This window comes from Drosophila mojavensis, unplaced genomic scaffold (genome assembly GCF_018153725.1).
Source record: "Drosophila mojavensis isolate 15081-1352.22 unplaced genomic scaffold, ASM1815372v1 contig_36, whole genome shotgun sequence".
Taxonomy (NCBI): domain Eukaryota; kingdom Metazoa; phylum Arthropoda; class Insecta; order Diptera; family Drosophilidae; genus Drosophila; species Drosophila mojavensis.
In genome coordinates, this window is record NW_025318858.1 from 18,662,840 (window position 1) to 18,689,053 (window position 26,214).

Consider the following 26,214-nt stretch of genomic DNA (forward strand, 5'->3'; position numbering starts at 1 on the left):
TGAACTGAAACAAAAAAATGTTTGTAAAAAACAAAATGTAGCCAGCCAAGAAAAACAAAGCGCGCAAATCAAACGAAAAGTATTAAGAAGTCCAAAAACGAAAAAGAGTTCAGGAAAAACAAATCAATCGGAAACCAGATCACATCCATACATATATACCCATCTATATATAAATAAATATAAACATATATATCACAGCTATCAAAGTTACATAATCTCAATTTAGGGACCCCTTGACAAAATCAAATATAATCCAACAACCAGAAATTTGAAATCAATTTTTTGATACATCACACAAACGAAACATTTTTTGCATTTAAAATAAATAATTCAATATAAACAACGTATTTTAATTAAGTAGTAACTAGCATTTAGTAATTTATTAACTACAAAGTACTTAACTTACGACAACACGCATTCAAAAACACGCCAAAAAGTAGACTCTAGACCGCTACCAATACGAGATATAACAACAACAACAACAACAACAACAACAACAACATCAACTGATAATATATTATTGATATAAAGCAACAACAACAAGAATAGCAACAACATCAACATGCATACAACATTTCTTAGCCTTCTGCTGTTGCTGCACTTACTCAGCCGGCTGGGATGCTGCCAGGAGCAGCAACTGTTGCTGCCAAGCATTGAGAGCAATGTCAACATGCAGCAGCAACATCAACATCAACAGCAACTGCAACATCAGCAGCAGCAACAACAACAACTGCACAGCAGCAACATCAACAGCAACCAGCAACAGCAACAGCAGCAGCAACAACAACAACAACTCTTAGGCAAGCCCAGCCAAAACAGCACGCTGCTCAACACGCTGCTCGGCCCGAGTGCTGGGCAATTGGGCGGCGCCGGTGGTGCTGCCATGCCGCTGCCCGCCGGTGGTGCTGCCATCAATCAGCTGGGCGGACTGGCCGGCCTGGGCAGCAGCACGGCGAGCGCGCCAGCAGCAGCCAATGGCATCGGGATGGGCATGGGCATGGGGCATGGCATGGGACATGGCATGGGTCACGGCATGGCACACGGCATGGGACACGGCATGGGACATGGCGTCGGACAAGGACACGCGCTTGGACATCAGCTGGCGGGTCTGGCTAATTTGGGCATCATTGTGGGCGCCAAAGGCATGCCGGGCATGCAGGGCAGCCTGGGCGGCTACGGGGGCACCATGCTGAACTCTGGCGCCGCAGGAGGCGCGGGTGCTGGCGGAGCAGGAGCGGCAGCAGGAGGCGCAGTTGCCAACGGCGGCGGCGGCGGCGGCATGGATATGCAGAATCAATAGTGAGTAATTTAACAGTTATTGCAGCACACGCTTAATTGGACGAGGCAAACACAAGTGAAATCTTATCATCAATTGATGAAGATGCTCAACTTGAGGCGCTGCTCGTCAAAATTCTTTGCTTGTGTCCTATTAATGTAGCCCAAGCAGCCGGGGGCATCCCAAGCGTTATTATTATTCTCCTCTTTTTTTATGGCATTCTCTGGCCCGAGGCCAATTGCCATTGACATCGCCTGCCGGTCTCCTCCCTGGCCCCACAATCCACAGATTGAGCCATTTACAGATCAACGTTTACTTTCTACCCGTAATTAGAGCGAGTGGTTGTACATCTCTTCCCGGGCAGTAAAATTGAGTCTTGAGCCTCGCTTAACCCTGAAATGAACTGCAAATCGTTAGTGACCTTCGCCCGTCATAAAAAAAAAAAACTAAACTAGTCTTAGATTAGGTTGCATAGAAGCTGGGGGCTTTATACAGAACTTCTGAAACTTGTTGACAAGCCATGAAATGCCTATAAAAATGTTGTTGATATGAAAAATATTTACTTCTTACATCAATGTTAATTGACAATTTTTTTTATCAGCCAAAAGACATATATACTTGAATATTATATAAATATTTCACTGAACCACACATAACTATATACAATAAAATGAGCTTTTCGAGAACAGCTGGAGCTATATACATATATTCATATACTTATGTACATATATGCATATATACATATTTCTCGTTTAATCATCTTTCGCTGATAAACAAATTTTATTTACTATTAAATATTGTTTATAATTATTGAGATTATTGAAAAAGTTCTAAATTTATTGTTGTCTTAGTTAGTTAGTCTTAGGGAATTTGTAGTGAAACTTAGTAATATGTATATTTTCTACATATCATTTCATACATAAACGACTATAAATATTTCAAAGCTTTCATGTCTGCCATTATAAATTCTTATATTAAAATTATACTTAAAATAAATTTTTAATATATTATTTTCTACTATGCAATTAAATTTTACATTAATATGAATGCCAGGCCTTGCAAGACATGCAATCTTTATTTGTTTTCTATGAATTCCCCTAATCTTTGCTTATTTTTCTTATAGTACAAATTGAAAAAGAAAAAAGAATATATATATAAATAAAGTTCTATGACTTCATAAAGTGTCTACCCAAATAATTTGGATTCTTTTTAAAGAGCTTGCGCTTTGATATCTGTCATGAAACTAATTGCTCAAAAATGGTCGAATTTATTTGTTTACATTCAAGCCAAGCCAAGCCAAGACAAGCCAAGCCATTCAGCAGCTGCAGCAGTCAATCAGAAAGATCTTGAGCTCGCAAGCAGTTAAATAAATAAGTATGGGGAATTTGCAGTAGCCGGAGGACCACCCGAAGCTCTGCTGACAAATGCAACATAAATCTACCGAGACAGTAGTCGAGAAAGAGGCGTTTAGACAATAAAGTAAAATTATTTATATTTGCTTGGCTTTTTGCGCCTGTCAGCTAAAAAAAAAAAAAAAAACGAAAAAAAGAAAAAAAACGGAGTAAAAACATACAACAGTTTTAACTCAATTGCAAGGATTGGGCACTGGGGGCGTGGCTGCGTCTCGATCCAGGCAGCAGCCAGTTGTCAAAATGTGCGAGCCGAGCCGTTTTTTATGATTATTAGCAAACAGCGAAGTCCAGCGTAAATTTTACTTACACTTCACATTAATTTGCCCACTGACAACGGCAGCAACAGCAATAGCAACAACAGCAACAACAACAACAGCGACGGCCACAAAGGGCTGAAGCGGCTGTGGCATGAGTTGGACAGACTGTTGGGGAAGTTGGGGCAGTTGGCAGCTCTGGGCAACGGTTATTATTTGTCATTACAAAACCAAAGCAACAACAACAACAACATGAACAACTGCAAGCCCAACTCGAACTCCAACGGCGACTCGTCCTTCGTGTTGGCCAACTGGGAAATTTTTATTACACAATAGCCAAATGGGCGCAATATCGTACTCACCTGATGCCTGGCTACTTTTATTTCTTTACGCTCCTCGCAATGGGGTAGAAAGTGTTTTAGTTGCTCAAACGTTGACCCAGCCGTCAGACCAGACTAATCGATAGCCAGCAACAAGCCATTAGACAGGCTGTCCACCGTCCACCGTCCACCGTCCACTGTCCACTGTCCACAGTTGCACCCGCTTGATTACAATTAATCGGCTTATTTACCGGCGTCCATTTGGCCATTTGCCATTTGATGAGCCACTCTGCTTAGCCGGCGCACTTTTTGCCTGCCTCAGCTCAGTCAGGTGCACTGCAACGAGCCATTTTATTGATTTTAAATGTCGCCTTTAAGACCCGGAGAATTCTATAAAGATAAAACAAACTCAGTCTTAGCCTAAAATCATTTGCATTAGCCAAACAACCATAAGTCAAGGTGAGGCTTGTTTCGCGCACTCAATTGTGAGTTATCAGCATAATGAATAAATCATGAATAATTCAGTATGCCAAATAAATGCAAAAATCTAAATTATGCAGCAAATATGCTGATTTTACAAAAATATATATGTATATGTAGCTATGCAAATTCGTTTATATAGAATTTTTGTATATCAATATTTTATAATTTAAATTTATATCATAAATAAATTATTACACTTTAATATTGCCTAAAAAAAAAAAAAGAAAAATAATCAAGCCGAAGATCTCAGCATCCAGTGCTTAACATTTAAGTAAGCTTTTATTTTATATGAGCTCTTAATTTAAATTTAAAAAAATAAATAAAAATAATAATAATATTTAGTATATATATTTAAGGCAAAAATCAAAAACTATATATTTAAAGCCTGCTGAAAATAATATATATTTATTAACTACAATTTATATTTCTGTACGTAAGTGTGGTTGGCCTTTTTGGTTCTTGGTTTGAAGAGCTTAGAATTTGAAATTTATTTTAAATTTTTATCCAATTTATTTGGACTGCCACGTCAGCCGTCTACTAGGCATTCATGTATGTAATATGTGCAGCAACTGAAGTAAATTTCATATTCAAAGAATACATTCATTCAAGCCACATCAATATTCTTAAATATTCATATCGACTTTTAATAAGCATGTTCAATTGATTGAATTCTACAAATTCTACAAGTACTTCATCATATTTGCACGCTTCATAGGGCCAGTTGATTTTAAGTGCCCCGCCCCGTTGGGTGTGGACTACTTCAACACCTGCTTAAACAATTCACCACTCGAATCGCATTCCCGGCCGATGTCAGCGGCTGACCGGCATATGCAAATACAACTGCGGGCAAGAGCCAGAGCCTGTTTACAGGAATCAATATGCAGAAAAGCTGATTAGGGGATGTAATGAAAATGTAATGATTGCCAGCCGGGCGGGCACTCCATACGATGCGTCGCCAGTCGCCGCCTTTACCCTGTCGCCAGGCGCAATTAATCTTCGCAGGGTTGCGTATTGTTGGTAATTCAAGAAGAGCTAGAAGAAGAAGCAGCAGCAGCAGCGGCAGTAGCTACCAGTTATATAGCAACTCAGCAGCCAAGTCAAATAAAACCAAAAACACAAAAAAACTGGAAAAAAAAAACAAGCGAATATTTGACTGGCAAGGGGCTCAGAGACGGGGGTCATAGTTGGGCAGGGTTGGTTTCAATTTCACCCAAAAGCAAAAGGCAAATAATGTAATAATGTTTAACAGTCTCGCTCACCGTCTCGCTCCGAGTCTGGCGTCTCGCTCAGTGACGTTTGTTGTTTTGTTAACAGACATTTATGACATTATACGGCGCAAAATGATGTTGTTACAGGGTGTAACAAAGCCAACCGCCACCCCAGTTTCCGGGACCCAACCCCAAAGGAACTCAACTCAACTGCTCAACTCCTCAATCCTTTTTGCCTGCTGTGATTTCATTTGCCTTACAAGCGGCAAAAATCTGCTTAATTGTGCGTAAGCCTGTCCCCGGCCTCTGTCCCCCTCCCCTAGACGACTCTCATACCCCTTATCAGCCTCATACCCCTGGTTAAATATTTGTCAAACAGTAATTAAAACTTACTTACTTTACCGTTGCCCTGGTTGCCTTTGCCTTTGCCTTTGGCTTGGGCTTGGGCTTGGGCTTTGGCTTGGGTTTGCGAGAACAAAAGCACAACTTAATGTTAACTATGCGAGTTCTTTGAGTTTCAGAAAAGTTGAACTCTTTCTTGTTATATCTGGGGTACTTATAGCGCTATGCTTCTTCCAATCTCTATAGTGTCTGGCATCCTGGCGGAAACATAAAAATGTTTTTGCTGCAAGCACAGGCCGCAAATTACGAGTCTGGCTTTCTCCCTGGTACATGCCAGATGATATTCTCTTCCAGGGCTGGGCCCAGCGCAATTCGACGATAACGATTATGTGCAAAACTTTTGGTTTTGTTTTCTGTTTTCATATTCTTCTTGTTTTTCTTTTTTTGGTTGCCACCAAATTAAAAATATCCCCGCTAAAGAAGTGCGGCAATTCTTTGGCTGCCGCTGCTGCTGCTGCAGTCAATGCCATGTGGCACCACCGAAAATAAAAAGAATTTATTTGTCTCAATATCCCAACGACGACAATGAAGACGACTCTGGGGAGGAACAACTACTCCATTTCTAGACCACGGACTATTCCGGCCTCTTGGTCTTCTGCTGAATATTATGGCCTTGCCTTGCAGAATGTAATTGCAGGCATAAACTTTTTCCTTTTCCCTCTAATATTGTGGTCTTTTATTTAATTTGCTTTTGTCTTTGAATCTGTCGATTTAGGGCATTTCGAATTAGTCAAGTGATTGGTGACGCATAAGCCAAATATAATACAAACATAAACATAAAAGTAAAATTTAATTTATTTTTAAATGTAGCTGAAATTTCTAAAAATATAAAATAATTTAATATATATTCTTTTATGAATTATTTTGAAGCTGAAATTGAAAATATGAAACATTTTGTATTTTAGCGTATGTATTAAATACAAATTTTTTCTTGAATTTATTTTTAATTTTTTTGATTTATTTATTTATTTTATTTATTTATTTTTTTTTTTTTTTAATATTTCCAAAATAATTTTTCTATGCAAAAATTGTATTCTGATAAATATATTTTTTATTTGAATATATTTATATTAAAGTATTTATTTCGAGGATAATCATTTGACTTAATCTATTTTTCTCTTATTTAATTTATATATTTTATTTTTATTCATATATTTTCTTTAACTTTTTTAACCATTTCGGCCCCATTCCGAAACTTGTATAATCCTATGAAATTAAAATTAGTAAATTTTCATGTTTTTACCGTCTTTATCATATGAATAGTTAAATTTGTGTACACATTTTACTATATGCCAGAAGTTCATTCAAATTTCGGTGCTGTCTCTCTTAGCAGAGATGATTTGCTTTTCTAGCCGTTTTCCCGCCAACAATTTGCCTGCCATTTGCCATTTGAACTTTTAATTTTGTCGTTTTGATGGCTGCGTTTTATGATGCCGTTGCCTTTATTTCCAACTGTCCTCTCCCTCTGGCCCCTCTCTCTCCACCCCACCATTGCCCTGCAGCTGCTGTTGCTCGTAGACGTAGACGTTTCCGTTCGCTCGTGGTTTTTGTTTTAATGATAAACTCGGGGGTTTTCAGTTTTTCCAGCTCGGCTTAAACTCCCAGCATCAGCAGCATCCTTTGTTGTGACTTGGCCAAAGCTGCGCCATAAAAAAATAAATAAAAGTAAAATCAGTGAATAGAAATAAGCAGCTGGATGCCCGAAAGAAATCGCCCCATAAATTGGCCATATAAAGAATCTATCTAATAAAACTGAAAACTCAAACCGAACTCGAGCCGAGTCTCTGGCTGAGGCTGAGACTGAGTCACACAGACGCTGCGAGGGTTGCAGGCAGCCTGCAGTCGATAACAATGGAAATGGAAAATCTTTGATTGTTCCCGTGACGGGAGTTCCATTTGTTGTCTCTGATTGGGTATAGTGGAGATTTTAATACTCTACTAAACACTAATTACATTTTATTGTAGTCTATTTATTGAAAAATTGTTAAAAAATATTTAAAACCTTTTTAAAATGCTCTATATGTTTTTGTTTAATTAGATAATTTAATTTTAAATATGAAATAAATATTTAAAACTGCAATTTTCAATATTTATTTTATATAAATATATATTTACATATTGTATACATACACATACATATTTATTTATAATAGATTAAATTATAATGTATTTACATTTGTCTAGATATTGAAGAGAAACAAAAACTAAAATATATGTAGTTTAGATGGTAATTCGAACTAGAGAAATAGAACCTGCCTTGTGATTAGGTTTTCACTCGATTTCAGAAATTATCAATATCTGATATGATTTGATTAGTTAAATGTTTAGCAATTTCTAAAAACAATTCAATTGACGTAAATATATCTGAAATAGTCAACTTTCATCAGCCAGAAAAGACTTACTCAATTCAAGACAAAGTCATACGACTCTCAGGAAAGGGCATGCAAACATCTCTAAAGGTGTCAAAATTAAAACAAACTCCAATCAGGCACGCAGCCTGTGTAGGAGTTAATGAATTTAGCTGATGTGCGTGCTGATGCTCAAGCAATAACTGTTGCCGCTGCTGCTTTCATTGCTGATGCTGGCTGAGGCTGATGGCTTTCTAGCTGCCTTTGATCTTGTGCAATGTCTTAGCTGTGGCCAGAGTTGTGTCTGTTTGGCAGCGCATTGAGGAAGTTGCATCAAAGGCAAACAGTGCCACACACTCAAACACACACACACACATACAGAGAGTCGCAGACACACGCACATGTGGCACATAGCAGTGGGACCTTGAAGTTCTAGCGGACCTTGAGGCGCTCTCCACGCACACATCAAAGAGATCAAAGCGGGCGAGGCTAGCGTGCAGCGGGCGGACGGGTGGACGGGAGGACGGTCGGGCGGGCGGGTGGCACTGCTGCAAGGTTGGGGCACGGAAGGAGTTTAGTGAGCCGCCAAGCATTTGCCACACGCAGTTAACAGTTAAATTGCAGTCACATCCTGTTAAACGGTTTAACCTACAAAGAACCAGAAAAAGAGTAAAAAGAAGCAGCTGAAACCTCGGCTCTTGGCCAGCCAACTCTCTTTTGCCGTGGCAACTGTTGCTTTGTCGGCGGCAGCACTCGGCGCAGGCTCCGGCACCTGGCGTCGAGCTTTGATGTTGCGCCTGTTGCGGTTGCTGTTGACATAATTGGACTTTTGGCTGCCACGCTGTTTGTGTGTGTGTGAGTGTGTGTGTTGTTGCTCTTGTGGTTGTTGTTCTGTTGTTTTGTTGTTCGGCTGTTGTTGTTCTGTTGTCACGGCCCGACACTCACTTAGCGGTACTTTAAGAGTCTCGCACATAATTTGCGCAAATTGGCGACAAGAGTCAAGACGCGCCTCGCCGCATTCGACAGATCTTTAAGCCTAATTGTTGCTTAAAGCGTTAGCCGTTAGTCGTTAGTCGTTAGTCGCTCGACTAGGCTTACTTGCATTTCTCCAACTTTGAGTGTAGGTGTTTGGATTTCTCTCTGTCTCGGGCTGTGCGTGCTGCATTGGGGCGTGGCCAAAGTCTCGGCGGCCGATCAATATAAATTGGCAATTTGACCCTGAAAAGGCAGCCGGCGACAATGGAAATGATGACAACAACTGGCGGCAACGGCGGCGACACAAAGCCAAACCGCTCACAATCAGACAACAAAACAACAATTATGGAAATGAGCGACAACGAAAAGGGGGAGCCACAGAGTTAAGCTGAGAAAAACAGCTGCCGACACCACCAAAAAAATAAAATAAAATCAAGCAAGAGTAAAGAAATCAAGTATGTTTGGTATTTTAATTCAATTTGCTGTCGAGGCGGAGAAAGATGAAATGGATAACAGCAATTGATTACAAAGGGATGCTGTGAGATAGTTTCAGTTAGTTCGATTGTCGACTGCGAGTCGCATGAACATTGAAGTGATTCAGCTTAGTCAACATGCAATCGATAGGGAGTCGTCGGGAGTCATCAAACAGTGCATCTAGTAAGTCCACTAGATGGAAGTCTTGCAAAATCCGCATAGTTGCTGTTGCTGTGGGCGGAGATATAAAGGCAATTGGATGCAGCGATCTTCCACTTGAGATTTATAAGTGCAAATGATGTGAGAATAGAGTTTATAACGAATAAATCAATTGAAAAGTATTTCTATTTTTATTTTTAATATGAATACATAAATATTCATAGTATTGATATAATTTGAGGTTTATATTTCTTTAAAAAAAATCTAATACTTATTTTACTGGTTTTACTATTTTATTTTTATTAAAACTATTCGTTTTCTGCCATAATAAAAAAATTTATATTTTTATCATTATTCATTCGTCATCAAATAAATCGCTAAATATGAATATATTCTACATATAGAGACTCTCTCATGTTGCCGATTATCACTCAAGCCACTTGAATTTTATAATTATAAATGATGCGAGCATTTTGTTTTAAAAAAAATTAATCGCATTGGCCTTAGATCTTATATATCAACTCAAACAATGCAGTTGCATAAGACAAAACTGACTTACATGAGAAAATATTAAATATTGTTGGCACATAATATATCGGACAGACAGAAAAAAACTCTTCTATTTCTCAAAAAATGTATAATATAAGTATAATCATATATTATATTAAAATACATTTATATTGTTATATTTCATTTGGTTCTCTCTGCAAATTTAGGCTGAACATCTCCTATATAAATAGTTCCATTTCCATGCACTTTCTGTGTTTGCCTGAGTGAGTTTTAGGGTCCCACACACCCACTTCACTCCAGTGCTCAGGCCAGACAAGTGCCATTTTGTGTAGATCAGCCACAACACGGATATGCACTTGAAGAGGCGATCTTCTTCGGCTGCCATGCCTGCCTGTCACACTCTCCATGTGTGATTAGCTGCGCCGCTTTCTCGGGCGAATTTCAAGAGCAAAACTTTGCTATGATTGGCGCCACATGATCAACGAGCAGAGCCAGAAACAGAAACGGAACGAGTGCCAGACCAGAGCGAACAGAGCGATGGAAATGGACCTAGGGGCTGCAGCAGCACAAGCATGCGATAGCATGATCCCCCCATCGTGCCCCTTGCTCACCTCCTCTAGCTGCTGCTGATTGACAAATGCAGTGAAGCGGCCGCTGTCAGAGTAAGCGCGCGTGTTGATGGATGGACACGAGCATGGACGAGTTGCTCTTGCAGTTGTCTCTGCCATTGCTGCTGCTCCCTGTTGCCCCTGCTGGCCCTGCTGCTGCTGTTGTGCCCGGCACACAGTCAAAGCGTATCACGCCCCAAATTAACTGAAATTAACACGCGTTTAATGTCAGGCAAGCAACTCACCTGCCACCCGCATGGCACCGACCACATCCCCGACAGCCGTCGCCCAGTGCGGCTACCAGTACCGTCCCCATTCCCATGCCCATACCCATGCCCATTCCCATTTCCAACTCCCAGCTGGGGATCGTGCCGAGTCTTGTGTTTACTTAATGACGTTTATGTGTCTTGTGTGTCATTTGTCGGCATATCTGAGCTGTCATAAAGCGATTTGATTAAAGCGAAAAAAGCCGCCAGCGAACTCCCAAGCCAAGCAACTGCAACTGTCTCTCTCTCTCCCTCTTTTTCTGTGCCTCTCTCTCTATCTCTCACTGTGGCTGCTGGCCTGGACAAACTCTTTTCCAATTAAACTGCAGTCAGAGGCGCAAATGCTGCTCCTCATCCTGCACCGCCCCACATTTATTTTCGGAAATCGAAATAAAAATCGAGAGGGGCCAGTTCACAACAGCAGCGTGAACAGAAAGTGAGAGTGAACCAGAGCGCAGCAGAGAAAATAAATACGAGCTAAATACTCGATAATCACAATGTATTTAAATACTCTTAAAAGAGAAGAGAGATAGATTATTAGACAAGTGATTTTTAGCTGCTGCGTCAAACATTTATATTAAATATATATTTATAGCTACAAGTTGGTTTATTTTTTCGCGGATTTTTTTAATAGCTATATACTATATACATTATATAATATTTAAGTATAAAGGGTTCAAATCTACATTATTCACAGTAAACTGTAGCATTGAATATAGTCGAATAAATAATTATATTTACCATATCTAAAGTTTTATAGCCATAAAAAGTGTATGCGCATTAATTGAACTATATTAAATATTATTTTAATTTTTTTGCTGTTCCAGTTCATAGCTCTCTCAATTAGATGAAAGTGTTAATTCGTAGCTCGTTAAAAATTTGCAAGTCATTCAGGCAAGCTGATGTTGCCGCAGAGCAAGTGTATGCAGCCATACAGAGAGTTGGAAAATAAAAGAAAAAGTGGCAAACGTCGGCGGCACAAATTCTTTGTAATTAGTATTAAAATGTTTTCCGCTACATTTTCACTTGATTTTCTGCTGCCAGTCGACAAGGCGCGCATTCGAGTGCCAGTGCCAGTGCCAGGCCCAGTCCCAGTCCCAGTCCCTGTGCCATGTGCCTGTGACTATGGCTGTGCCTCTGACTGTGCCCCATCACGGTTCGAGTTTGCAGGCCTCAGTCAGTTAGTCAGTTAGTCAATTTGTCTATGCGGCACTGGCTCTGACTGATTCTGACTGTGGCTCCTGCCCTGCCTTCACTATCCCTGCCTCTGTCTCTGCCTGCATCTCTGCCTCCACCCATGCAACATGCATCTCTGACCTGGGCCTGTGGCTGTAGATGCGGCTGCTTCGCGCATGATTGAAGGCAACATGTGTTTCGGAAATTATGCAAAATTGCCTGCCGACTGTTCGACGGGGCAGCCCAGTCGCATGGCTGTGCGGCGGCAGCCACATGCTGCTGCTGCCACGCCGTGGCATCCATCCACAGTCCACAGATCTCTTGCTGGTTCTGGCCGCTGCATTGCTTAGGCAGCGTTTGCATATTTCGCTGCTCATTATCATTTGTTTAGTGGCCGGCGCAGTTCATTTCATAAACAATTAATAATGCTTAAGCGCATCTTGGCGTTGACAGGCGCAGCAAATATGCCGAGCCACCTACCAGAGTCGACCACACTCTGTGGCAGCTCGCCATTCGTCTTCACAAATATCTATATGTGCTTGCCCCTAGGCAATGCTGCAACCAAATTGGATTGCATTTTTCGGTTGTTTGGCCATTTGTTTGGCTTAAATTGGTTGGAGTGTCGAAATGCGGCATACAACAAACGGAAGTTGCCAACGGTTTCGACTGCCAACACACACACACACACACAGTCACTCAGCCATCTCCCAGCTGTGTCGAGCACTCAATGCTGAGTTATGAACCTATGATATTTGGCCAAGCGGATTGCGGAAGCCTCCAGCAGATCTCACTAATTGGCGTGACATTCTACAACTACGGATTAGCCAAACAGAAACGCGCCAAGTCAAATAAACTATGGGAATTTGAGTAGATTAACAGTCGAAGTCACATGAGATGAAAATATAGCTAATTGAAAGGCAATAAAAGTCAATTAAAAAAAGTTTCAAAATCTAATACAAGAAGTTGACGAATATTGTTTATACAGATATACGTATAATATGGTATATATACTTATTTACATATTAAATAAAAAATAGCTCATCAAATAATGTTTTATTTAAAAGCGAGCGAATGATTTTGGCAGTTATGCTTTCCACTACTGTAGCAGTCTCTAGGTATATACAGTCAATCAAGTAATGTTTCAGAGTTGTCGACTTAAGAGCATCTGCACTAATCAAACAATCGTTAGTTTCTCTCGACGCTTCGACGACCGTCGGCCTCGTACGATCAAGCCGAAGTGCCGTGAGAAAGCACGAACGCATGTAAAGAAGGGAGAGAACGAATCGAGCAACCGAGATCTCTTTACAAGTCTATTGCAACTCTTATTAAGTATACATATATTAAGTATTATCAACTTATTACAACTCAATTATGTTATTTATTATGTTGTTTTTCTGCTTTATTTTATACATTTATTTATTAATTATATTTATATTTATTGTTTATGCATTTGCATAAATTTTTAATTTTGGTTTTCTGAAATTTTATAATTAAATTTTCTTATACTTTATTTCTTCCTAAAAATATTTTTGTAGTTGCTAAAATTAAAAAAAAAAAAAAAAAAAAAACATAATTAGATGCCAATATATATTTTAAAATATAATGTGTACAGAAATGCATAAAAAATGTTCACAAGCTCAGAACTCTCTGATAAAAACATTACACAACTTTCCGTATGTGTATATAAAGCACCAGAATATTCTCTTGGAAAGACGCTACGCAGTAAATTTGTTTATGAAGTGCCAAAACCATAATTAATATGCGATAAAAGCAAAGGGAAAACATAAAAAAGGAAACTCGAACAAAAAAGTTGATCCATTTGCCATTAAAGCTCTGCTTCAATGTTTACAAAGTTCTTAAAATTAATGATATAATCTAGTTTAGGTTTCAACAGAGAAAATGCTGAAAGTTGAGTCTTTAACTAATTAGCTAATAATTTGATTTGTAAACTTAACAAATAGCTAGGGCAGAGTGTGTTTTGTGTAATCTGTGCAGCAGCCACATGAGCATATGAACTTGTTTTATCACCTCGGCAGCAGTAGCAACAGCAGCATCAACAACAGCATCAACAGCAGCATCAACAGCAGCAACATCAACTTGTCTGATTGAATGCGCGCTTGGCAGCATTTGATTTGTTTAGAAAATAAAGTACTCAAACTCCCTCTCACACTCTCTCTCTCTCTATCTGTCCCTCCCACTCTCGCTGACACTCTCACACGTAGCGTGTGCATGTGGCGCCAAGTTGGCCCCGATTTGTGAGGGGGCGGCACAGGCATTTGCCTAATTAGCACTCAATGAGCGCCTGAAGAGCTGTCGAGAAATATTTTCACTCGTCCGTTAGCTGCTCAGCTTGCAACAGCTGCCTCAGCTGACACACAAGTACCCGTGGGTACTCGCTGTGGCATTCATGCTCAGATGCGAGTGTATTCATACTGCTATCTTCGAGTACTCGATGCCAGCTGACAAGGCCACCGCCCGCCGCCCCTTGCCCGCCGCCCACTGCCCGCCTTTATGGCCTATTCGAAAGCATTTGCGAGGGTTGCTTTTAGAAATCTTATGTGTGGTACGTGACCGTCCATTAATACATCATTGCTTCTCCTTGGCCCACCCACCAAATGAGCGGCTGATGTATTGGCAATGGAGTGATGACTTCTCCCTCTCCCTCTTACCTATTCCCCCGCTGGCCCCTCCACGCCCTGTGGCCATGTCACGGCCTGGCCCTTGCGATATGCCGCTTAGCTGCTGGTTTCGCCTTTATTTTTGGGTGCGTTTCGCATTTTCGTCATGGTCATAAAAACGCATTTTATGCGAAACGCATTTTGGCCTTCTTATCGCTGGCCCATACAACGTAGTCGTACTTTTTATGAAAGCAAATAAAAGTGCGCTTAAAATACTTACATGCCTCCCGCCTCCCGCCTCCCGCCTCCATAGAGCGCACACATAAACCCAGCAGCAAAACTTTTAATGTTGATTGCGTTTTGCGTTAAAGTTAATGTTGATGCTGCTGCTGCTGCCGCTGCTGCTACAGATGCTGCTGCTGATATTTAATTTTAATGTGTCTCTCAGCGCCTCAGCCCAGCAGAAAGGATCTAGCTTGAGCCAAGTGACCAAGCGCCCGCCGCCTCAGTCCACGGAAATTATTCATTAATCGCCACGACTCCTGCTAGAAAGAGAAATGCGTTAAGAAAATTAATTTAAATGTATGCGCTGTCAATTTTGATGAGTTTCGACGCACTGCTGGGCGCTGATGCTGCTGGGTGGGTGGGTGCTTGGGTGTTTGCCTGTTTGTTGGAAAATGAAGAAAATTCCAAATTCCAGCAGTTAAATTTAATTGCTTATGCTTGTAAAAGCAGAAGAGCGCCCAAGCAAATGTTATGACATTTCTATAAATACGCGAGGCTGAAAATGTCAAGTGGCCATAGCCGTGGAAATTCTCATAAATAACTGAAATGCTTCGACAATATTAAATCACAACAGAATGTAGAAGATGGTGAGAGACGGAGAGGAAAGTAGAGGAAGAAGCGCAACACCCCCTGCTTATTAGAGATCTGACAGAAACTTCCTCATTCAGAAATTACCTGATAAATTTTACGTTGAAATGGCAGCGACTGCGGCGACGGCTGCTGCTGCTGCTGCTGCTGCCGGGCAGCAACAGCGCGCAGCATTAGCAGCGGGCATGGGGCGTGACAGGGCAACAACAGGGCAACAGTTGTAAAATGCAGTGGCGAGCCATAGAATTATAAGAACGAATAGAATAGCAAACGAAATGCGCTAGCTGGAAAAGAAGAAATGCAGACAAATTGCCGGAATGCTGCTGAAGCAGAAACAAATACGAACGCGCACCAGCAACACCAACGCCAACACCAACAGCAACACCAACAGCAACACCGACAGCAACAGCAACAACAATGGCTAATATTAGCTGAAAAATAGTTTGGCAATGTATTCAATGCAACACCAACAACAGCAGGCAATGGAGTCTAATGAATGCTGTTCATGGTGCCGCGGCGCAACTAGAAAGCGGAAGCATTGCAGCAACCAAAGGGCAAGCCCATTGTAAAGTGAGAAGTGAGCAGCAATACATAAGGAAACTAATTTCTGGCATTTTCAACAAGTTTAAGGCCGTCCATTCTCTGGACTGGGCGTGGCAGTGGCATAATGAAATCCTAACTATGATATCTTAAGTGTCGAATCAAGCTTAATTGTTGCAGACAATCAAACATTTGCAATTGCATGCAAACTGTCAACAAAAACAAAGAGCTGCGTGCAATATAATGCAAGTACTTGCCACTAGAATTTAACTATAGCCAATGTTGCTGCTGTTAAAGGGCATGTTGCTGCTGTTAGACGTAATGTTGCTGCTGGATATTATTGTAAAGAAGTTGACCAGCAGCAACATTTTCACTTAATATCAATTTATGTATACAAAAAAGTTGCAATTGCAAAAGCCTGACCACATGTTGCTGCTGCACGCCAGCAACATGCTCAAAAATACATTGAAAGCAAACCAGGCAATCTGTAACTTAATATACCAAATGAAAACAAACAATAAGGTTGTGAATAAAAAAGTTGCCAAGTGTCAATGACAGCAATAGTTGCTGCTGTTGCTGCTGCTGTTGGCAATTACCATTCAATTTTTATGCATCTCACAGGCAGCGCATAATCGAAATGAAGCTGTCAAATGCATGAAAATCCAATAAAAAGCCAAGTTATGCAGCACAAACAAAAAGTTGCTGATGACACAAGCAGCGGGTGGCCAGTAACAGTAGCAACATCAGTAACAGCAGCAACCGTAACTACAGCAGCAGCTGCTGCAGCTCCAATGCGGAGGCGTGGCAAATGAGCTACGATAATGGCGTTAAATACAATGGCAGGCAGGCAGGCAGCGGCAGCAGGAACAGTAGCAGCAACAGCAACAGCAGTGGTCGCATTAAATTTGCTCGCCAGATGCGACGCTGTTAGCAGCAGCAGCAGCATCAACATCATCAGTAACTTGAGGGCAGGAAGGAAGCGCCCAAGATGCGCTGGCAAGGTGTGAAGTGTACAAATACCGTATGAGGGGCTGCAGGCTGAAATGTGTCGTAAAAATTTTTATTGCATTTTTACGGCGCACACGCAGCAGCAACATGCCCAGCATCCACAGCAGCAGCAGCAGCAATCATGGCATTTTTGGCTGTGCCAGCTAAATGATCAACTTTAACGTTGCTTGCATTTTGGATTTGTTTGCCACAAGTAGAGTTTCTAGTAAATAAACGTTCAGGTTGCAACCGCAGCAACAGCAACAGTAGCAACAGCAGCAGCAGCCACAGCCGCAGCTGAGTAAGCCGTAAAAATGCTTAAAAATGAAAATATATCTACGCAAGAGCAAAAACAAAAGGCAAATGAAAGAATATACATATATCGAGCATTTAGAAAAGTGTGCAAGTGCTGAAGCGACCCTCGTTGCCAGGCCGTCTGCCTGGGTGGGCATAAATTGATTGCCGTTGCTGATGCTAATGCTGCTGCTGTTGTTGCTACTGCTGCTGCTGCTGTTGTTGCTGCTGCTGCTGTTGCTACTGCGCAGTCGATGTTGCTGGATTTTAATCATTTGCCGCAGCTTTTATTAAAAATTTTGAAAAAAATAAAAATAAAAAAATAAAGCACGAAGAAGCAGCAACAGCAGCGACGTCATTTTATTGTCTACTTACTGTTCAACCAAATCCCATGCACAAATTTTATGAGCCAGCCCATAAAAATGCCTTAACGGAGACTCAACCCACCCTCCTGACCCCCACCGACCCCTTGCCAACTCTCGAGGGGCACATTTGTTGTTGCTGCTGCTGTTGTGACTGTGGGGGCAGCAGCAGCAGCTGACAATGTTTACGGTTACAACTGTTTGTCGTCGTCGCTTGATGCCAAAATTGATGACCATAATCTTGAACGCAGCTACTCTCTGGACGCTGGCAAGGATGCGCTTTTTATGATGAAGCGCCGCTGCAGCAGCAGTCAAACAACCACCGGCGGTTGCTGCTGCTGCTACTCCTGCTGTCGCTGCTCCTGCTCCTGCTTCTGCTGCTGCTGCTGCTGCTGCCCCCCAGGCCGCTGCAACATTATTCATGGGCTGTGGCTTGTGGGTGTTGCAGAGGGGCAGCAGAGTGTAGCAACAACAAGGACTATGAGCGGCAGCATATTTTATGTTTTAACGCTGTCGAAATCGGGCAACAACAACAACAACAACGATAAATAAAAACAGCATCAGCTCATACATCAGCATTTAGCAGCAACAACAGCCCTCATAAACGTGGGGTTGCTGCTGCTGGCTGGTTGGAGGGGGACGTAACAAAGGCGGACGTTTGTCTTGCGGTTTCGCGCTTGCAATTTTTGGCCTGTCAGCGACTGTTGCTGCTGCTGCTGCTGCTGCTGCTGGCTTGTAATTTCACAGCTTAAGCGCATATTTACAGCGCATTTTGAAGTGTTTTGCTGTGTCGCAAAACTGGCCCATAAAATAACTGCAAGCTGTGCACTCGCTGAGGGGCGAGGTCGAGGGGAGCGTACAAAACTGACAAACACCCTGCGACGATTCTCAGACAAAGGTAGCCAAGGCAGTCAGGGCAACAGCTAGGGGTACGCTGGGAGCGGAGGGCGGAAAGCTGCTCTTAAGCTGCTTGGGGACTGCTGGGGGACTGACAGAACAGATGGCCAAGCCGTTGATATATTGGCAAATGCTTTCACAATGAGCCACAACATTCGAACGGGCAATTAGCGAAACGGGAGCAGGCCGAATGACTCAAATTAAATCTACTTAAGTGCAGCGAATCACAATTCCGGAAGAACGAATGCTAAAAACACGACCAACTGGTTTTTTAATTATGCTCCAAATTTCGAGCAGCAATGAAAGTAAACAACAAAATTAGCTGCAAAAATATTGTAGATAAACGAAATGATTCTAAAATAAATATGTTCTAGTTTTCTTAAAATAAACTAAACATATTTTCGTAAAAGCTCTAATTTGAGGTTTATTTATTTTATGTACAAACATTTTTCATGGACTCACATAAAAATTAGAAAACTATATATCAAGGAATGAGGCTTCATAAACAATTAAGAATAATATAGCTTTATTTTTTGGAACATTTTGTCATACGATTATTTCCAGTCTATAAAAAGCCAATCGACTGTCCTTAGTCATTAATGGCCATAGAAGTTGAAATTGCTCAAGCATCGGATGGCTCATTAGCCTCCATTCCCAATTAATGGATTCCGCATTGAGGGCTCAATGGCTGCAATAGACTGCCATCAATTAAAGCAAACCAAGCGAATCTGTGGGGCATACTTCGTACGGACAGACACTGTCAACTCGACCAAGTTGAATGTCTTGCTGGCTGTCTCAGGCTGTCTGACGGTCTGTCCCATTGCCACTTAAAGTGAATGCGCCTCGCAGGCAGTTGCCTCATTTGCCGTTTGCCCATTTACAAAACAATGCGATTAAGTTTCAATTTGCAATTTGCAATTTGCAATTCGCAATTTTCAATTTCGCATTTGCAATTGGCCAATGCGTTTTAATTGAAGTTCTCAGTTGAAATTATGTGACAGGCCAATGGCCAAAGAAAACAAACAGAACGCCAACGGCGCAGATGAGGAATCGAATCCAAATCCCACAACAATCGGTAGCTCGTGCAGCGATTTATAAATAAAGTGGGCATGACTCTGGCACGGCTGGGGGAGGCTGGTATCAGCTGCATTTATGTTTTGGCAATAAAATGCAAATGGTAAAAGTCCATAAAAAAATAAAGAAATAACGAAAGAGAGCCAGCGCCTCGGTCCACAGCCAACTCAGCTCATATGCATATGCTACTTTAAACAGATTTTATGTTCCTGTGTCGATTTCAATTTCGAACTACTTTCAAATCGCTTTCTGATGCTGCAGCAGTTGCTGTTGCTGCTGCTGCTGTTGCTGCTGTTGCTGCTGCACATTTGATATGCTCTTTGGCTGCTGCTGCTGCTGTTGCGGCGACTTAAACTGTAAGTCCATAAAATGCTTTTGCCACAGCACAAAGGGATTTCTTTCTCGTATGTGTGTGTGCGTGTTTGTGTCTGTGTGTGAGTGTGTGCATGTGTGTGTTAAATATTTTACGTTTCTGAAAATTTGATGAATCTGTACAAATGCGTAGCACTCAAAGCAGCAGCAGCAACAACAACAACTAAGACTAAAATAAGTAAATTAATGCTCAAAGGTTGGACGGCATAATACCCTCGGTATTTTTTTTTTTTTTTTTTCAGCATAACAGTTTTATTTTAGCAGTGCTTTAGAGATAGATATTTAGTATGTGCAAAGATAAAATATAAATGTCTTAATTTCCAGTCCCATTTATGAATTAAACCAGCTGAAAGAGTTATAAAAATATCTACTTCAATCACATAAAAAGAATAACTTTGACTTAATTTTTTAAATAAAAATAAAAATAAAAATAAAATAATAAAAACATATAATATATATATAATATAAATAAATATATTTGCCAAATTGCAATCAATCATAACTAAAATATTAAAATTTCTAATCTATAAAAAAGTAAAACAATAATACATATAATTCAAATTCAAAATGGGAATGTCAAGATAATATTAAAATATTAAAATAAAATAAATTAATAAAAAAAATGCAAATATTTTAGGAACGACAGAGACTCACAATAAAATTATTAAAATATGCAATCTATAAACTAACAAAGATACAACTTCAAAATGCAAATATTTTATGAGCCCAACTCCTTCAGGCCTTGAGCATACCCTCTATAATAATCATGTTGAGTGCATGGTATATCATCAGCAACAGCTAGGTACAACTTCAATGCCGTTGTCGTCAGTCAGTCAGCGCACGAGGAAAATATCCATCAACACTTTTGTTTTATAGTCGCCCCTTTCTCGCTCTCTCTCTCTCTCTCTCTATCCCTCTCTCTGTCTTTCTCTCTCTCTATCTCTCTCTCTCTCTCTCTCTTGTGTTTGCTGGCACACATCCGTACGTCCGTGCATGCGTCTGTCTGCCTATCAATTTGTTGTTTGGCCTGCCAAGCAGCACCACCACCAACAACAACAACAACAGCAACAATAGCTCTTTACAGTTTGTTTTGCTCTGTGGCCGTTTTAATAGCTTTCAACTACTTTGTATCTCATAGATACAAATTGCTGGCAGCTAAATTTGTGAAATTAAAGTGCACACAAGTCGCTACTCCTGCCTCACTCTCCCTCTCTCTCTCACTCTCTCTCTCTGTCTCTCTCTCTCTCGCTTACAACCACGCCCACCTGCATAGCTAATTGTATTTCATTTCGCATGTAAACGTTTTGTCAAAAGGATTAAGTGACACGCCCCCACACCCGCACACTCGCACTCACATTCACACTCACACTCACACTCAGACTCGCACTCGCACTCAGACACAGTCGAACTGAGCTGGTAATTCCACATGTTCCATGCCATAAGGCGACACACATTAACCAACTTGAAGTGGGTAACATGAGAATATCAGAGTGGCAGGGGGACGGCCATGGGGCCATGTGGGGTGTGTGGGGGCAGCTTCTCATATGTGGGCTTTGACTAATGCGCTTTGCACTGCACTTGCAACAACAACAACAATGAGAACAACAATGGTTAAGCTTACACAACGACTTACATGAGATTTAAGCTGTAATTGAAGACTGTCTTTTGTTGTTGCGTCAAATCGTTGTTGATACAATGGATAAATATACAAAAGCACATTGATTGAGATCGATCAGCATTTGCTTGAATCAAAGTCGTAAATATTTCTGTATAAATATTCATTATAAAACTAAGTGAGGCCATGAACTCAGGTATTTCAGTTGATGCAGCTTTGAGATTTTATTTAAATTAAATAATTTTTATCTAAATATGGTAAATATATATTAAAGAAAATAATAAATGAATATTAAAACAAAATAATATACATATTTTATCATTAAACCAATTTGTCTCACTTAAACCAATTTTATAAAATTTATAAACAAATTAAAAAGTCGAGAGATTTTATATTTGATCGATTTCATTTTCATATAATGTTTTCTTTATATATATATATATATATATATATTCATGTTGTAACTTGGTTCTTGTTGGGAATGCTAAAAGATTGTCTTATACTCTTAGTAAAACTGTTTCATTATTAAATTTGTTTTTGTTTTTGTCATTATTAAATTGTTTCATTATTATTTTGTATATATTTTATTTTTTTATTTCGAATCTTATAATTTAGAATTCAAGAGTAACTGTATTTGATATATTTGCACTTATTAGTATATTATATTTAAAATTAAATTGAATTATATATATAGTTAACTCGATATTCGCTATAAAAAAAAAAAAAAATCGCAAAAATTGAATATATTCATAAATATACAAATGAATATAAATAAATTTTTTAAAATCCATTTGCATCCATTTGCGCCTGTCTTGTTTTACATTCATACATACATATACAATATCCTCCTATTACTAAATATCCGGCAATCCAAAGATTCAATATGATATCACTTCTGAATCGTATACATAGAATCATTGACATGCTGATGAATTTGTTTAGGAATGTGCAGCCTTCGCATTGTTTGTATGAATGAAATTGTTTCCACTCAGCTAGAGCCACATAACTAACCCAGGTACACATCTCGCAGCTGAGGCAATCCATTTGCAAATGATAATTTAATCAAATCGAAAACTACGTCAAATATCGAAATAAAGCAGCGGGAGATAAATAGATAAAAATTCGCTGAGGCGCAAGCTCCAAACAAAATACCGCGTGGAGCAAAGTCGAGCATCTTGTAAACAGTTGGAAGCACTTGATTAATTAATTAATTGCCAAACATCTAGCCAAATTAATTTCGCATTAGAAACGTGCGCGATTTTTCCCACACGCAACAACTAAATTACGTGCAACAGAAGACGATGAAGAAGAACAAGAAAGCAAAACAAAACAAATTATGAAGAGGCAAAAATTAAATCAAAACGGACAGCTGGGCGGCACGCAGTGGGCAGTGGGCAGTGGACGGTGGGCGGTGGGCGGAGCATAGCATAATTGTTATGGGTCGAGGCTAGAGGTAAACCGAGGCAATAAGCGGCGCGCGTTGCCGATGTGTTTGCCCCGAGGCGGCGACGTAGACGGAAATAGACATGAAATGCTGAGATCGTTACTCATACGCCAATTTACGGTGCACTTAAGTTTTATGAGAATTTAAGATTTCCTGCAAATCACAGAGAGCGTGAGACAGAGAAAGAGAGAGAGAGAGTGCGTGTGTGTGTGTGTGGGTTTGAGCACGCGAGTGAGAAACGTTGCACGTTGCCCAAAGCTGGACAGGAAGCGAGGCGGAATTATGAAAACAGAGCAGATACACTTAAAAAAACAAGCCCCGAATAAATAGTGGTATAAATAAAAGTCTTTATAAACTCTGCCAAAATGCTCTGCAATTCTTGGAATTTTCATAACGGGTCACAGCTGATAAGGAAAAAGAGGTTTTCCTCTATCAATTCTTACAGCAATTATGGGTGTGTCTTATCTGTCGAGAAATTTCTAGTAATACAAATACAATCAAATTCAATTACACATGTAATATTTATTTTCTGTGTAAATTGCACATTTTTTATACATTTTTAAATGTTGATTTACAGAATTCCAGTTACTAGTTCCAGAAATTCAAAATAAACCAGTTTGAGCTTGACAAAAAGCTTGTTGCTCCCGCACTTGATTTTGCACCCACTGGTTTGTGTACACGCTTAGCAAAGACATAACAGCCTAACAAACTTAACGAAATTTCGTTAATTTCTAGCTGCTAGGCATTTTAGCAATGACACAAACCACAAAACTGCTGGAACGTTTTGATATCATTTGAATTAAACAATTAAAATAAATATTTTTTATAAACTAAAAATTCTAAAAATCGAAAAATATTTAAAAATAATTTATCTAATATTTGTATATTTTACAGCGAACATTTCATCTCGGAGCACACAGTCATGGCCGTTTTCACATCGCAGGGCCAGGTGGGCGGCCCGTGTCGCTATATGCCTGCCACACGGCGCCAGAATCATCAGTGCCGCAAGGAGACGGGCTTACCGGCCACATTAAGCGAGGCACGACGCTTGGCCACCACCCACTGTGAGGATCAGTTCCGTTACGATCGCTGGAACTGTTCGATCGAGACGCGCGGCAAGCGCAACATATTCAAGAAACTCTACAAGGAAACGGCCTTTGTGCATGCGCTCACAGCGGCAGCCATGACCCACTCGGTGGCACGCGCCTGCGCCGAGGGCCGGATGACCAAATGCAGCTGCGGGCCGAGCAAACAGAATCGCATGGACCAGGACTTTCAGTGGGGCGGATGCAACGACAATCTGAAGCACGGCAAACGCGTCACGCGCAAGTTTCTCGACTTGCGCGGCGGCGATGGGGACGAGGTCACTGAGATATTGCGACATGACTCTGAGGTAAGTTTGACATAGATCAAAATATAAATAAATAGTATTAATAATAATTCAACTTGAACTAATCAGGTTGGCATTGAGGCCGTCTCCACGCTGATGATGGACAAGTGCAAGTGCCACGGTGTCTCCGGCTCCTGTTCGATGAAGACCTGCTGGAAGAAGATGGCTGACTTCAATGCCACGGCCACGCTGCTGCGCCAGAAGTACAACCAGGCCATACGGAAGGCGCCCAACCAGCGCACCATGCGCCAGGCCCCATCGAGTCGCATGAAAAAACCAAAGCAGCGACGTAAGAAAGTAAGCTACATGGAGAGCATATAGCTCTCTAATATATTCTTTATCTTTCTCCAGTTACTATATATATTTTTTTCTATATTTTATTTCATGTCGCACAGCAGGAGCAATCGCAGTACACAACGCTGTATTATTTGGACTCCTCGCCCACCTACTGCTCGGTGACCAAGGATCGCCAGTGTCTGCATCCCGATAACTGTGCGAATTTGTGCTGTGGGCGTGGCTATACCACACGCGTCTTTAAACAGGTGGAGAATTGTCGCTGCCGATTCAGCAATGGCCTGTGCTGCCAGCTGATCTGTGACTATTGTCAGCGCTTCGAGGACAAATACTTTTGTAAATAAGTGGGCAAGCCCCACCAATGATTTCCTTTCGAGCACTGTATCTCTGTAACTCTATCTCGCTCAATCTGTCAATCTCTCTCTTCCTCTCTCTCTCTCACTCTCTCTCTATCCATCTAACTAAAGATCTGTCTCTATCGAAGGATCACGCTCTCTTTGTACTTTTTAATTGTAATTTGTAAAGTTTTCTTTCGTTTTTTGCTTGTATTTTGTTCCATTCCTAACTTGAAATCAACTTTGATGAAAATGATAAGCAAATACGAAAACGATATGAGAAAAGGATAGAAATGCCAACAACACAAACAAGAATCATACACTACACAACATACACACTTTTTCTCTCTGACGCACACACATGCACACACTTGCATTCACACACACCCACACACATAAATATACAAGCATAGACCTACATTTATATTATAGATATTAACATATATAGTAACAGTTAGCTGCCGTCGCATTCAGAACAACAACAAGAAAAAAATCTACAAAAAAATGGCAAAAACTTCATTTATCAAAAAAAGAAAAAAATAATAATAATAATATAAAACAAAAACTCACATCACTCATATGAACAACAACACAAAGCAGAAGCTAACAACAACAATTTTCATAAGTATTTAAACATAAAAAAAAAATAAAAACAAAAAAACAAAAAACAAACCAAAAACCAACAAAAAAAAAAAAAAAAAAACAAATACATGAAAATGAAATGAAATAAAAAGTTTCACATAAGCCGCAAATGTGTCTAAATGGGGTCAAACCGGGCAGCACTTGATGCCTTGATTAGCTTTAATTGCACTTTACTTTCAGTTTGCCAAATCTTGGCTGTTCCCGAATCGCATTCATTATTACACCGCCGAAACAGACGAGAATCACCAGGAATGAACCGCAACGAACTGGCGCGAGGGCAGCAATTGGGAAATATTTGTATTTTGTCAACACTAGTTCGCACAACTCTCAAACTCAAATTGCCCACTCACGATATCCACGCGACGTTACTTAGCACACACACAGCCCCAGACAGACACACACGCTACCCAGCAACAGTTGAGTGTGCCTAGGCTAGGCATTGGAGAGCTCTTAACATCTGTAAACACAGACAAAGCTGAGATTTTAAGTCTGCGAAATTGCAAGCAAAGCCGACAAATATACACTTGTATTCAGTTTTTATACACATTTAGGTAGAAAATGTCTGTGACACCATCGAATATAAATATAGTCAACAAAGAATTAATA

At 40.4% G+C, this 26,214-nt stretch overlaps 1 protein-coding gene across 2 annotated transcripts; it reads left to right on the top strand.

Moving 5' to 3' along the window:
• The first annotated feature begins 306 nt into the window (after nucleotides 1-306).
• LOC6577253 (protein Wnt-4) lies at nucleotides 307-25,445 on the top strand. Of its 2 annotated transcripts, none has more exons than XM_002003184.4 (4): nucleotides 307-1,299; nucleotides 23,842-24,340; nucleotides 24,407-24,634; nucleotides 24,733-25,445. In XM_002003184.4, the coding sequence occupies exons 1-4, from the start codon at nucleotides 563-565 to the stop codon at nucleotides 24,973-24,975; spliced, it is 1,707 nt and encodes a 568-aa protein (XP_002003220.4). In that variant the 5' UTR covers nucleotides 307-562; the 3' UTR covers nucleotides 24,976-25,445. The 2 variants fall into 2 exon arrangements, with proteins under 2 accessions (XP_002003220.4, XP_043864666.1); XM_044008731.1 differs by having other exon boundaries at nucleotides 24,736-25,445.
• The last annotated feature ends 769 nt before the right edge of the window (nucleotides 25,446-26,214 follow it).

What these genes read in the sequence shown, in the direction of transcription:
- LOC6577253 (XM_002003184.4), top strand. Translation starts at nt 563, where the DNA reads ATGCATACAACATTTCTTAGCCTTCTGCTGTTGCTGCACTTACTCAGC. An exon ending in ATGGATATGCAGAATCAATA is followed by an intron (nt 1,300 to 23,841) that starts GTGAGTAATTTA and finishes TATATTTTACAG; the next exon opens with CGAACATTTCATCTCGGAGC. An exon ending in CAAAGCAGCGACGTAAGAAA is followed by an intron (nt 24,635 to 24,732) that starts GTAAGCTACATG and finishes CATGTCGCACAG; the next exon opens with CAGGAGCAATCGCAGTACAC.